At 35.1% G+C, this 14,844-nt stretch overlaps 1 protein-coding gene across 3 annotated transcripts; it reads right to left on the bottom strand.

Moving 5' to 3' along the window:
- Positions 1-8,312: 8,312 nt before the first annotated feature.
- Positions 8,313-13,804, bottom strand: LOC130941258 (AUGMIN subunit 7). 3 transcript variants are annotated; one of them, XM_057869689.1, is made up of 10 exons: positions 13,408-13,804; positions 12,909-13,085; positions 12,181-12,266; positions 11,647-11,708; positions 10,158-10,267; positions 9,950-10,075; positions 9,696-9,786; positions 9,323-9,430; positions 9,133-9,231; positions 8,313-8,796 (listed from the first exon to the last, which is right to left on the bottom strand). In XM_057869689.1, exons 2-10 carry the CDS (start codon positions 13,040-13,042, stop codon positions 8,602-8,604), a joined length of 1,011 nt encoding a protein of 336 aa, XP_057725672.1. In that variant the 5' UTR covers positions 13,043-13,085; positions 13,408-13,804; the 3' UTR covers positions 8,313-8,601. The 3 variants fall into 3 exon arrangements, with proteins under 3 accessions (XP_057725672.1, XP_057725674.1, XP_057725673.1); XM_057869691.1 differs by having other exon boundaries at positions 10,176-10,267; positions 13,408-13,801; XM_057869690.1 differs by lacking the exon at positions 13,408-13,804 and having other exon boundaries at positions 12,909-13,396.
- Positions 13,805-14,844: the final 1,040 nt, after the last annotated feature.

Genomic DNA, 14,844 nt, shown 5'->3' with positions numbered 1-14,844 from the left:
CACACAAATAGGGAGGTGGAACTCAACTACCTTAATCCTAGTTGGTGTTAGGCTCTTCAGGAGATAATTTCTGACACTTCAGCTGGTAGACAGGTATAGCTTAAGGCAGTGGGAGAAGCTATTCCTATTTATACATTGTCTTGCTTCAAGTTGCCTGATGATTTAATTTCGAAAATTCACTCTCTACTTTCTCAGTTCTAGTGGGGACAAAAGGGTTCTGAAAGGCGGATGGTTTGGATTAGCTGTGACACTATGACTCGCCCACGAATAGAAGGAGGCCTTGGATTTAAAGATCTCAGAATCCAAAATCTGGCGCTTTTAGGCAAATAATTTTGGCGACTCGTAACGCAACGTACTTCTTTATTATAAAAAATCCTAAGAGGTAAATACTTTAGCAATAGTAATGCTATAATGGCAAAAATTAGAGTCTTACCTTCTTGGGGATGGAGGAGCATACTAGAAGGTCGAAAGATTGTTGAAAAAGGTCTTAACTGGGCTGTGGGTACTGGAGAGAATATCCAACCTTTGAGGATCTTTGGCTGCATCTTCCGTATTCTTTAATGATTTTTGACATTCCAAATAGACAGGCTATTTTTGAGTTGGTTCCAAGAGTTAAATATTTAATTACTGAAGACAGGATTTGAATCAAAATCTGATTCAAGAGTTATTTTTCCAAGACATTGCAGACAGGATTTTGTCAGTTAAAATTCAGCAGAGTAGGAATAAATTACAATGGAATTTGAACAAATCCAAGCAATATGATATAACTTCAGGTTACAGAATTGGCTATTTATTTTACCATCTGCCTTTGGAGCTTTGCCCTAATTATATGCAGCAGAAAAAGTCGTGGACTTGCCTCACAAAATTAAGCTATTTATCTGAAAAGCTCTCCATAGCCGGCTTCCGGTGCTTGCTCAGATTCATCACCGCATGCCATCTATATCGTCAATATGCCCCTGTTGTCATGAAGCAACAGAAACAATCACTCATTGTTTGACCGATTGCTCTAGAATTAAAGAAATATGGTCTCAGAGTTATTTTTATGACTGTCTTCCCCCTCAGAACCCTAACGACTTTTGGACATGGTAGACTGCATCAACAGAGATGCTTAACCCGTTGAAAAATGCTTACAGTAAGTCTCAGTTGCTTGCCATCATTTGTTGGAACTGCTGGAAAGCTCGCACTAGTTAATTTTTGAAGGTTCTACTTCTATGTCATCTGCCATTCTAGCAAGTTCTGTCAAGTTGCTCCGTGAAATACAAAGAACTCCCAGTGTAGATCATCATCTCCATGAGGCAAACTCTTAGTTTTATTCAATTTGATTTATCATTCTTTCTTCTTTAAGATTTTTCTTCGTTTTTCGACTATATACCGTTGAATGAATACCTTCAGTGTATTATTTTCGGAAATTCCCACCTTGTATTATGCTGTCCTATTTTTGGACATCTTTGTATTTCATTTTTCAATAATTAATGAAATATAACCTACTATTTAACTTTAAAATTTAATTAGATTATAATATCTACTAATATTCTTTTTCTAATAAATACTTGAAGAATTTAGTGAGTCATGCCAAAAAATAGACGAGGGACTGTTATGTCAAGCAGAGAAAAATGTTGGAAATTAATCTGTGTATTAATTTTTTTTTTGGACTAAAATGTCCGCTTCTAAAATTCTTTGGGACTGATTTGAGTAATTACTCCGCTGAAAAATGAATTGGAGACTGATTTATTTACCGGAGTAAAACTTTAAAAATATTTTTTTGTATTAATTTTTCTTGTGGACTAAAATGTCCGCTTTTAAAATATTTAAGAACTAATTTAAATAATTACTCTTTCCAAAATTTTGGAATACCATATTTTAAAATTGGTATATAAATAAATATACTATCAACGAATTTAACACCGTATATATGTATATATATAAAATCCAGGTGTACATAATCCGTTGCAGCAGATTACCCTACCCACTATGTCTTTATAAACTGCTAGATCCTATGGCGATTTATACTTAATGGAATTCTTTCATAAACCGCGACATCTTATAGCGATTTTTACATAGCAGCATCTCAACGTAATTTGTATGATCCTGTAGCAATTTACATAAAATTAAAAATAACACAAATGTGTAATAATTTTCAAAAAATTACAATTATATCATTTTAAAGTATATTTGATTTATTTATGTAACTTATCCAAAAATGATCGTTTTGCTTTTTTTTTTTTCTTTTCTTTCATGGGCAAATACAAAATTATACAAACGCAGGACTGGGTCTAAAGCAGCCACAAACGACCACTTGATATGATTTTTCTAAGATGCTCTCCTTACTCGATAAGCAAGATGACCAACTAATTAACGCGCCAAACTCTCATTTATAAAACCATAACATGCAAGTATAAGTTATAGTCCACTAATTCCTCAACATAAGCCAATACATCATTATTATTTATTTATTCACTCTGAAATTCATCCATTCTCTAAACTATTTTCAAAAGTTTAACTAGCTAATCCAATTCCATTAGTAGAATTCTCCGTTTTTCATGTCCTTCCTATTGAATTACTTTGCCCCTTCCTCGTCCTCATCTATTGAAGTATCATCAGATTATGATGATGACGAAGAATCTCAATTGCAATCACCATCTTCAGAGAAATCTCAGAGCAAATCAAAATCAAAGCCAGGAATAACACCAATTGCGCTCAAACCTTATCCTTCGGTGCTGTTTAATTTGTTCATATACTACGTTGGGAATTTCTTGTAGCAGTCCAGATATGTTAGAACGTTAACGAAGATGTAGACGCGAACTGCTTCGCAACGTAACCAAAGACTATAAAGTTCACATTATTAATAATGATAATTTTTCTGTGGCTATGGTTTTATATATTCTTTGGATTGTATAAGGATAAGCATCATTGAATAAGTGTAAGTATTAAATAATATATATATTTTTATAATCATTTTATTAAATTTATAATTTTTAAGTATATAAAAAAATTATAATTTTTAAATACACAAATATTAAAATTTGTATAATTATAAATATGTAATAAACATAATTATAAACTAAATTTTTTGAAACAATAATAAAACTAACATTGTCCAAAGCAAAATAAATATTATCTTCAAAATAAAATAAACATAATTCAAAACACTAATTTAGAACATATTCAATTCTTATCTTCATTCTCTTGCAGGTCAATAACATCATTGGATTTTGGAATAAAAAATTACAAAAAAATATTCCTGACAAAAAAAAACTGAGCCCAGTGAGAATAAAGCTCGCACCCTCCTGCCAAAACCCACGATTTAAGTAGTACAAATTAAGCAGGCTTTTGATGTATGGCGATCTCAATTTTCTATCCCAACTCGCATTTTTTAGCAGGTTACGTGAGTCGACCCGACAAGTTTAGATCCGTTTGTCACCTTTAACCATGTCTTAACACCCTAAACCTCTATCTTTAAAGACACATTACTTCTATCAATTAATCCTCAACATGTAATATTATTAGTCATACTAAAGTCTTTTGTTGTTGATACATTGGGGTCTAGGCCCAAAAGAAAGAAAAAAAAAACTACTTTTTACTAAGAGTTAATCGAAAAAAAATTTCTTGTTTATCACATTTAGTTTTTGTGAGGGATTATCAATAAACTGGAAATAGCAAGTGTTATACTTCTTCTTGCAAGTTAATCGGCACAAAAATTTTCTTAAGGTATGCGTGCTTATATACTAATCCCCGTAGTCTTTTTCATCATCTCCATAATGTTTCTTACCAGCGGGTTGTAACTTTGTTGTCCTCTCGCTCTTGTGAGTTCTTCATAGACGGTTACTGAATTGACTTCAGCCTCCATTCTTCTTATGCCAAGGTTCCATGCCATGCTAACTCCGTAGTTCACACCCCATAATGTAGCTTTTTAGGTAAAACGAAGTCATTAGGGTCGATTTATATGTATGGCATTATATGATTAAATTGAATGCACTTAATTCGGTTTATACATTATTGACGTTTATAAATACGAACTCAACGTGAATTTTTTACCGTAATGAAATTCACAATGGCTAATGATGAAAGTTTTGTAGTTCTTGTACACTATAGAGGGTCAATTAAGAAAAAAATGTGATCAGGTATTAAATTTATTGATAAGGACCCGCTGAGTGTTTTTCTCAAACTTTCGACGAGTTTTACTAAGTTTAAGAATACTATACTCCAAAAACTAGGTTTGCTTTACATCAAACGGGTGAAGAAGTTGTTCTATAGAATCCCGATATCCGTGTTACGCGATTATGTGAAGTATGATTCATTTGTTATTAGCAGTGATGAGGATTTGCAAGTTCTGCACCATTGTCGTCATCAGTTTCTCAAGGTGAGGACTCTGGAACTGTTGGCAAAGCTTGTGGATGTCGTATAGTTCTAAAGTTTCGAATCAGAATCCTCAATCCTCAGGACATCTAGCTTGCTTTAGTTCCATGCCTGTTGGTGCCTCGTCGGTTACGCCAGTCGTTGCACCTGAGGCAGTTTTAGTTGCTTCTCCTTCCTTTGCATTAAATCTGAACCACAGTGGTAATGCCAGAGTTAGTGAGACTTGACCGTCGGGTGAGGTAGCATTTGCGACGCCCGTTTCATTTGCAATGGTCCTGATCTTCGGAGAGGTTGGAATACCTGATGGGGTTGAGGATGCACTGCATGATGATGTTGATGTGGAGCCCGCTACAATAGCGGATGATAGTGACGATGACACACTACGGCCGACTCCAGTTGTGGGTGGGGGAGCATCTAATTTGGGTACTAACAGTACCACCCATACTTCTCAGCTTTGGACTTGGATGCCATGGCACCTTAGAGGATCTGGGAGTACCTGTTGGCTTCGAGGCTAGAGAGGCAAAGAACACAAGAGTCGTATCTGAATTTCAAGTTGGTCAGCAGTTTCAGGATAAAGAAAAAGTGGTGTTAAGCGTGAAGAGTTGTAGCATTTGTCGTGGGGTTGAGTACAAGGTATTGGAATCCAATCATCGTAAGTACTATGCCAAGTGCAAGGAGTTCGGCAACGGGTGCGCATGGCTCATTCGGAGGCACACTTCGGGTTCAGACCAACTTACAGGAGAGTTTGGATGGTTAAACAGAAAGTCGTGGCCCATGTTTACAGAGATTGGGAGGAGTCATACAATGACTTGTCACGATGGGTATTGGGTGTTCAGATCATGAGGCCAGGCAGTGTTGCGGTGTTGAAGCCGAGTCCTGTGCGGGTTGGTGGGCAGGTGGATGACTCTGCAGCTTATTTCCATCGGCTTTTCTGGACATTTCCACCGTGTATTGATGCATTTCGTCATTGCAAGCTGTTGGTGCACCACCTAAACAACATCTGGCAAGTTATACGGCATCCACAAGAATTGTGCATACAAGTATTTATCGTTAGTCACCATAACTAGTAAAAGATACAAATACTAATCTAGTTATAAATAGATTGAGAGCAAAAGATACTCACATCAACGGACTGGAGTAAATTTATCCTAAGCCTCCAATACACAACACGAGGCCCCTTGTTGCTCAACATGGGCTAATAACCTGACCATCAAAAACTACAACATTTAATTAACAATAAAGTAAACCACCATGTTATTAAAAAGATGATGCATAATTAAAGGGAGAGTACCTGGACGCTAATGACCAATAGAAGACATCAAACACATCTGGTCAGAAACCAGGGAACCTCCAGAAGATCCACGAATAGAGGAGCTGCAAAATACCGGCCAACTTAACAACATTTCTGTTAGCCACACGGCACATGCACCTAAATAGCCATAACAGTGTAGCAGACCCCAACTATACTGACCCTGTCCTCTAGCCTGGCAATAAAGGGTAGCCAACGAATGTGGAGGCGGGTACCTGAGTTATTCCCGAACAGCTGTGTGGATAGGAGCATCATGATATATACACGGGCATACCTCCTAACCATCTCATTGTCTACCTCCTGTGGCAGCTCACTAAATGTCTCCTGAAACCATGTACACTTCACCGTGAACTTGTCGATGCAGTTCACAGGAGGGAAAATACCCAACAGCTCCTCAAACCATACTCACACCGGGCGGCCCCCCTCGATATTTCACGCAAAGTCCGTAAGGCATCCATTGACATACTAACCATCGATTGCGAGCCCTAGTTGGTATGCCACATCCTGGAGCGTGATCGTGTACTCCCCGAACGGCATGTGAAAAGTGTGCGTCTCAGACCGCCATCTCTCCACGAATGCGCTGACCAATGGCTCGTCCAATCGAAACATGTCTCGTTCAGTCTTGCAAGATGGTATAAACCAGCCATCTGCAAGTACGAAATGATCCTATCGTCTAATGCCATACCATGTTGCCGTCCCATGCTGGTGATGCAGTGATGGGACTGCACAACAATAGAAAATTTCTTATCACAATCGTCACAATACAATTTCCAATGCATGAAATTTTGAAAATGATAAACATTGCATGCTCTAACTTTAAAAAAAATCACCAAAGCATATAGTTCCACACGTTTACACAGAGAATACAAAAAGGATTAAAAAACTGAAAAATCTAACATATCCTACATTTCTAATCATAATTATCTAACTCAAAAAATCATAGTTACAGAAAATATTTATATTAATTTTTTCAAAAAACTCAAAAAAGTTATAGCACTCATCAACCAAGTCTCGTTGAATACAAGACTAATAACTTCAAAAATCTAACATATCCTACAATCCTAAACAACCTTCTTTGGTACCATTTCAAGTTATTAAAATCTAACCAACTAATAGCTTATTACTTCTAATATGCACTTGTATTAACATCACTAGAATACTCTAACTAACTACCACGCGATTTATGTTAACATCACTAGAAAGACTAATCTATGTTTAAAAAAAAAATTTGTTCACTAACCTCGAGGTGGATGGCGCCAGCAATATGCGCGACTCCATCTAGCCGATATAGACGATTCGAGTCGTCCTCCATGTGTTCAACTTCCAATATTCCTAAGCTGCTTTCCGATGATTTCGGATTTGGGTGGTGGGATTAGGTGTGGGGTTTGTATGTTTTGTAGTTCAAATGAATGAAATTCGATTTATATACATAGCCATTTTCACCATAAATCAAATTCATTGGATTCGAATTGCTTGAGAGAGGTGTTGCATGTAAATCGAATCTATGTGTTTTGATTTACCATGGGCTTGTCTTCACATCTATAGATCGAATTGAATGGATTCAATTTACTAGCATATATAAATCGAATCCATTGTATCGATTTAGTATGGTTGTTTAATTCGAAGTCACTAGTTTCGATTTATACGTGAAATCTATTTGCATGCAATTCGAATCCCATGACTTTGATTTAGTACGTATTTAGATAAATTGAATTTATTAAATTCAATTTATATAGAAATGCAACTTGAGACATTTAAGTAGCCTTTTACAACTTGGGAATCTGGGTAATATTGGAATGCTATTGGTTTATTAAAGTAAATTGCCTCTATTAATAGGTTTTGAAAAAATCTATCTATTGAACTTTTCTTGTTGCTCAAAACAATTAAGGCCGTCAATTGGCACTTGATTGATTTTACTTTATTTGAATGATCATAAATATGGCCGTTAGATTGACTGCAGAGTACAGTTTCATACACTAACCATTCAATGGTAAATATTGATGAATAGCTGAGGCCTAGCTCAACTGGTTAAACTATATGACTCTTAATATGTAGTATCCGAATTTAAACCTTGGTGAGTACACCAAGTGTTAAATATGAACCCTTAAATGTTGAATGGATAGGTGTATCCAATCTACTTGACAAAAAAAAAAAAAAAACAAATTATATCAAATACACCATATCAATATCAAGTTCTAAAAATTAAATCAGTTAACGTACAGGTAAAATTAAAATTTAACTAAAGTTGAATTAGACATAATAAAATAATATACTTATGTATAAAATATATTTGAAGAATCGTTTTTTATTTTGTTAATTGCTAAAAACTGAACTGGTTTACCAATTTTCCAAATTTGTTAGTTTCCTGACAACAGGTTTTTACCTTTTACTTTAAATTGAACGTCCAAACCAATTTTAAGGGTAGTTGGTTAATTCGGTCAAACTGTCCTATTGTTCATTTCTTTGAAAAAAGGAACATAAAAAATAGTTTCTTGTAAACTCATACTTAGGTTTGTATATGATAACACCTGCATTTGCAGATGGCAAAGATGAGATGGAGAAAATCAAGTTTGCAAAGTTGTTGCTGCCTGCCCGAGAAACTTCACAGCATGTAGGTTTATTACGGGAAGGAAGGTGGCCCCCTTCGTAAGAAAAAGTCAAATTTTGAAACTTTCATTTAAATAGTTTTCAACAAAAGAAACAAACAGGAGGTATACTATTACACCCTATCATATATAGGTTTATGCTCATATCCTTTTTTTACCATCTCATTTACTACCTTCAACAGAAGAAACTTACATTTTTAAATTCCAGTATGATAAGACAGCTATTCTGATTTCAACGCAATATGAACACTGCAGTATGCACAAGAAGATCACAGCATGCCAAAGAATATATTCGACTATTGATCTCACATTTCTCCTACTATTAATTCATCAAACGCTCATCTTCTCTCCCTGTTCACGGGCGATGGAAGCCGAGAGAATTCCAAGATCACGATTTAAGACTGTCAATGCTGATTCACATTCAGAAATTATTCTTGTTACAGAAGAGGGCTCTTCAGATGTCTCAGAAGATCCAAAGGCAAGAGCTGCATGCGAATCTCTAAGATTCCGTAGGTTGGCCAGAAACTGTTTCAAATAAAAAGGATGTAATTATGATATATGCAAAGTCATTGAAAATATCATTCAAAAGATAGCTTTCTTTTATTTTTCATGTTTTCAAATTTGAAATCCCAGAGCAGTAAATGTGAATTGCACTCAGCATGACCATCTAAACATAAAAATAAATGAATCCATTCATCAGGATAATCAGTTCAAAGCATTGATGGTGTTCCATATTTGAATGACACATACTTTTGTAACTAATAAACTAATAAAAAATCACTTCTTGAATTTGAACTCTAATAATTTGCACAGTTGTGAGGCTTTTAAGAAAACACATCCTTTGCAACAAAAGCAGGTTACCTTCAAAAGCATCTTGTACGCCTCCAATAAACGATTGGCAGCTGGTCCGAACCCATGAAGTTGGGGGACCTCCATCATATGTGTCCATGGACGAATTTCCTACACCAATAATAGAATTCATTACTGTGATTGTTTCTCAGCTCATAAAATAGCATGTTTGAACAAGCCCTAAAGCTAAATGTGCTCGAACCTTTGTGTAAATCGTATTGAATGTTCTAGCTGTTTCTAGGAAAGATTCCAAATGTGACCGAAGTTGGGATTCCACCTCAGTATATTCCTCATCTGGATTATAAGCATGCTACAATCAGGAAAAAATAGCAACCGTATGAAAATAAGTACAGAAGTGATAGCTCAGCCAACAGGAGGAAGCCAAATTATAATGAGTTCTCTCAAGAAATAAAACAGGGTTATCGCAGGCTTGATTCAGTTATGAATGAGAAATAAAAAGCATTACTAGGTGAATTAATATGCATGGAGGCAGAAACAATGGATAGAAGATTTCAAGCTGCCGATTAATTTCTACACCTATCCAATGACAAGAAGTGCATTAAAATGTTCTGTACCTTGGATGCTAAGTCATCCACCTTTTGTTGAAGATTCAACAAAATTTTTGACTGCTCAGAAAGTTTTGCCTCGAGCTCAGAAACTTCTGGCCTGAATGAAGTTTGATTAAAAGAAACAGAATGTTACTTTGTTGGTGACCTTAGATAAAAAGCACACTAGGGAATGATTGAAATCAAGATTTGTTGCTATATTAGTAATCACTGAATATGAAGATAAGTAATTTATAGAAAGACTAAAGGAAGCAATCCTTTACAATGGATATATGGACTGAATCTGCACATCTGCTGGAAACAATTTGCATTCTTCTGAGAAAATCTGGGCTTGTTTTTCAGCAATGGAATCTATCAACTGTATATCCTTGGATACCTGCTCATCAACACTACCAGAAACAGAATGTAAAGCAAATGTAAGTCAATTCAATATGTGCAAACAATAATTATTGAAAAAAAGAAAGAAAATACCACTTAACTAGTAACAACCTCCATTCTGGATTATCAGCATAGATAGTTGCCTCCACTAGATCTACAATAAGACGAAGCATTTCAGTACGGTCTTCATAGCTCCCATGTCCCTGTTACAAATATGCCTAATATTTACCAGCTTCGGAAAGACGTGATAACCATGACATGCATGAATATTACAACAAAGCATAGCAGATAAAACTTGGACAAAGAAAATCTTCATCCTAGATTATATCATTAAAATAGGGCAAACAAAGGACTCTAAGGGAAGCATAATAAAAATATCTAGAAACAAGGCCATGCTAGTGCTAGAATAATCTCTTCATGTCAAACTGAAAAGATTCGATATGCTTTTACTATTAATCACTCGCGGCACTTACTAGACACATAATGAGCCAGAACCGGCCAAAAAACTTTAATGTTTAACTCATCAACTAATTTTACCCTAATCCTTGCATTGGCAATGCCTCATACTTTCTTAAGTTGATGGCTAATAACAACTCTATCTATATTTGATGGCACTTTAAGCCACATAATATGATAGAACAGCAAAAATGATTTCTTTGTTTCACATCAACTGGGTTTGTACCATGTCACTTGATTGTTTGTGGCTTATTCTGGCATTCTGCCTTCAGCACTTGGCTCAAAATAACTCACTCTCCCAAAATCAAGACAAGAAACATGATGTTAACTGAAATACAATTAAGACATCATACGATAATCATCAGAATTGAAATTCACACCAACACTGTATCTACCTACTCAAATGCTTCTTAAGAAAAGAATAATCAATACTTCAATAGGTATCCCGTAAGCACTAATAGAATTCAATGTGAACCAAGGCAATAAAAGAAACTAATCTAAAAATGAAATTTATACCAAAAAACTAAAAGAAGGTATGTAAATGAAGAGACTAGGAATAAAGGATAAGAAAAAAGTAAGGAATAGAATAATGTTATCTTTAAGAAATGAATACAATGGAAAAAAAGAAATATAGAAAAAAAAAAGAACATTATGACTACCAAAAACTCCAAAAGCTTCTTAGGGCCAGTTTGGGTAAACAACTTAATTAAGTTTTTTTGAAAAAAGAGTTTAAAATAAGGACTTATATTAAAAGCAACTTATAAATAAGTTATTTTGTGTTTGGAAAGTTATTATAGAAGTACTTGTTTTAAAGTTGTGTAATAAATAGGAGTGATAAAATAGTTTTTGAGGAGAGAAGTCAAATTTTTTAACTTCTTCAAAAGCTCTTAAACAACTTTTCGCGAAGTTAAAAGCATATCTAAAAAACTGTACCAAATACCATTAATGTAACTTTTCATAAGTCAAAAGCTCAAAAAAATAGCTTTTAAAACTTCACAATCGGGCCCTTATAAACAACAAAAACTAAAGGAATTTAAAAGCAACACATTAGCATGCATCCAGCAGCAGGCTACTATTCTGAGCTTCTTATAGATACATATATAAATATGTAACATCAATGACTAACCTGAATGGCTTCTGTATCTACAGCAATCGTAATACCCAGAAACTTAGCAATCTCTGCCAAATCTGCAAATCATAAGAACCAAAATTCTGAAAGAAGACACAACCAGAAGAAGCAAGGAAGACAAATTTGTTCAAAATAATAATCCAATAAAAACAGATGTGCTGCATATGACAGAAATGAAGTTGAGCAAGTCACAAGTAAACAACCACTGAATAATCAAATAAAAAAAAGACTTCCACTAAACATAGAAGTAAAGAGTTCCTGATCTGCATGAAATTGACACGAGGCAAATCATTAACAGGATATTCATAGAATACAGTTGATAATTAGAGGGTTCAAAGATGGTTGGCTTTGAACAAATGTTATAAGAAACCAATCAGGTCCAAACTTGGACATACCACAGATTTATTTTCTTCTGCTACGATATATATTTAAACAATACATTCAAATCACGAAGTAGCTACAAAGATAGCTTGGATAATGAGTGTCCAGTAGCCATTTCAGAAATTGAGTAATGACAATGACAATACTTACACTGAATTCTAGCCGTCTCCTCATCACGATCAAGGACATCCCCTTGTAAGTTTTGTTGAGAAAAAGGTGACTTATCACCTAATAGCCTGTTGTAATTACGAGGACCAAATGTTATTCCTTGTTAAATATACAGGAAATCAACACAGAAGATTTAGTAAATAGTGTTTTACATAGGCTAAAGCATGTTAACATTATTGAACACTGAAAGAGACCTTAGCTAAGTCTAAGCAAGGAACGTAGAGGGTAGACTATAAAGAAACTGTAAAAATTAGGGATACTAAAATTGGAAAGTTTTGATAGTTGTGCAACTGGGCACTAGGCAGATGGTCGAAAATGGGTGGCAAACTGGCACATCGTTTTCATTGTATCTTTGTGAAATTGTGGATCATAAAAATTGTATCTCTTTGGCCAGGGTGGGAACGAGGTCATTCTGGGTTGCACTAATTTCAATCACTCCTTTTATAACGCCAAGCATAGTGAAATCATTTTTGTTCCAAATTTTTAAGATACCCATCAAGCCATCATCTTATTTCCCAATTATTTTGAAAATGTGAATCAAAACTGTGAGCACAGTAAAACACACATCTTGATAGTTGTAAAATATCAATTATTCAAACCTAACACCTACCAAAGTTTTCAAGATTTACATTAACTTGTTTTCGTCATAGATAATAGATTTCACCAAAATACTAAACAGAAGGACTTAGAAGAAACAAAGAATCACATACCGAAAGAAGAGCCACTCCAACAGGGCATAGCGCTCCAAGCCAGCAAAAAGGAGGGACTGTGCAGGGGCATTGGCTCTTGGGTAATTTAGTGTTGCCAATTTCTTCTGAATCTCTTCCATTTGCCTTGATGCCATCTTCTGAATCTTTTCTGAATCTTAGTGAGTAGCTTCGGAGACCCTCCCAAAAACAGAAAAATAGAAGCAAATATATCAATCAACATTTTGAATTCATCATGGTTCCTGCTTCCTAACAATAGCTTCCTAAAATAAGTTGCAGTTACCTAGTAAACGAAAGACAAGCAAATATATCTAAATTGCAGCACAAATTCTAATTCATGATGAGAATAAGATTCAGTTGCACAAACAACTTCACAGCAAGATTCACAACTTCGCCAAATGATAGACAAGCAAATATATCAAATCAAAATACTCACAAATTCACAACTTCAAAGTGTAGATTCAACTCATTCACAATGTGAGAGAGAGAGAGGATTACTTACCTGCAGATGATGGCGTATGAAGACAGCGACGCGCGCAGAGGAAAGGGGCTCCAGTGACGGACTCACACGAAGATGCGACGGCGACGGCCGGGCTCACAGCGACGGCGACCGGAACAGAGACGGTGCAGCGACGCGGTTCGAGGAAAGGGGCAACGGTGACGGGCAAAAAAGGAAGCTGCGACGATGATGGCCTCACCGCGACGGTGACCGGAGCAAAGATGCGTTGCAGACGGCGGTGAGCTTCTCGGACGGTGGGTTTTCTCAGTGAGGGCTGTGGTCTGGGGAGAAGAAGAGTGAAGACCGGCTCGGAGGCATTGATTTGAGGCTGAGGCACAAAGGAACCGCTTATTACCTTTCGTGGGTTACATAGAGGTGTGTATCCCTAAAAAATGGTTATTGTTGTGATAAAAAAAAATGATGATGTAATGCCGGGGCTCCCGTTAACCCAATTATATTTTCTAAAATTTGAATTTCATTTTAAGGAGTAAAATATAATTTTTTATCATTAATTTTATGGCAAAAGCTAGTGCACTCCAGATAAAGTACGGAGTGCAGTACTCATTAAAAATTAACCTACTATTAAAGGTTATCAGGTAAATTTAATTTATTTATTATTGTTATTATTTTTTTGTCATGGGCTGAACAAACAAACCAGTACTAATAAAAAAAACTAATTCCTCTGTTACTCTGTTATTATCGATGTGATGTCTTCAAATATTTTCACTTTTTTGTTTGCTGGCAGGTGCTTCCATTATCGTTTTAGTTAGCTATAGATTTTGACGCTCTTAAACCCACCATATTCCACTTCTACCATAAATGACCATCAAAGTCCGAAAAATTGCTGCCATAGAAAAGGAAGACGCATATCTGTCGCCACTGCTGGTTAGCTAACTCCAAACGCAAAACGAATTCTGTAGAAGAACCCCGATTTCCATGAAGGCGCATGATTCTCAGATGACGACGCAGTCAAAGCACAAAATACATGGCAGTTACAACAAGTCCATTATCTTTTATTTCAAATTAACCTCAACGTGTACGTAATAGAATGAAAAATTAAAATACAATTATATTTAAACAATTATTTGTATTATTTTTTCTTAATTTATTCAAAAAATAATTAAATTCTGAAGCTAATTGGACAATTGGTATAAAATATTACAGATATAAAACTAAGAAAAAATTTTATTTGTATAAAAATGAGCCTAATAAATAATTATTCTATTTAATATATAATTAAGAGTATTTCTTTCTTTGCCAACGAATTATAGTTCAAATAACATAATCTCTTTATATTCACTTAAGAATTGGTAAAAAAAAAATACTTCTTTCCTTTATTAACTTTTTTAAACATTAATTATTTATTTTACATGCAATATAAAAATAAATGAATATAATATTTATTGAGTAGAAGCAATTACACAAAAAATTTTGTTGTTA

Source organism: Arachis stenosperma, chromosome 7, assembly GCF_014773155.1.
Source record: "Arachis stenosperma cultivar V10309 chromosome 7, arast.V10309.gnm1.PFL2, whole genome shotgun sequence".
NCBI classification, from domain to species: domain Eukaryota; kingdom Viridiplantae; phylum Streptophyta; class Magnoliopsida; order Fabales; family Fabaceae; genus Arachis; species Arachis stenosperma.
This window is presented reverse-complemented; position numbering and strand designations above follow the sequence as displayed.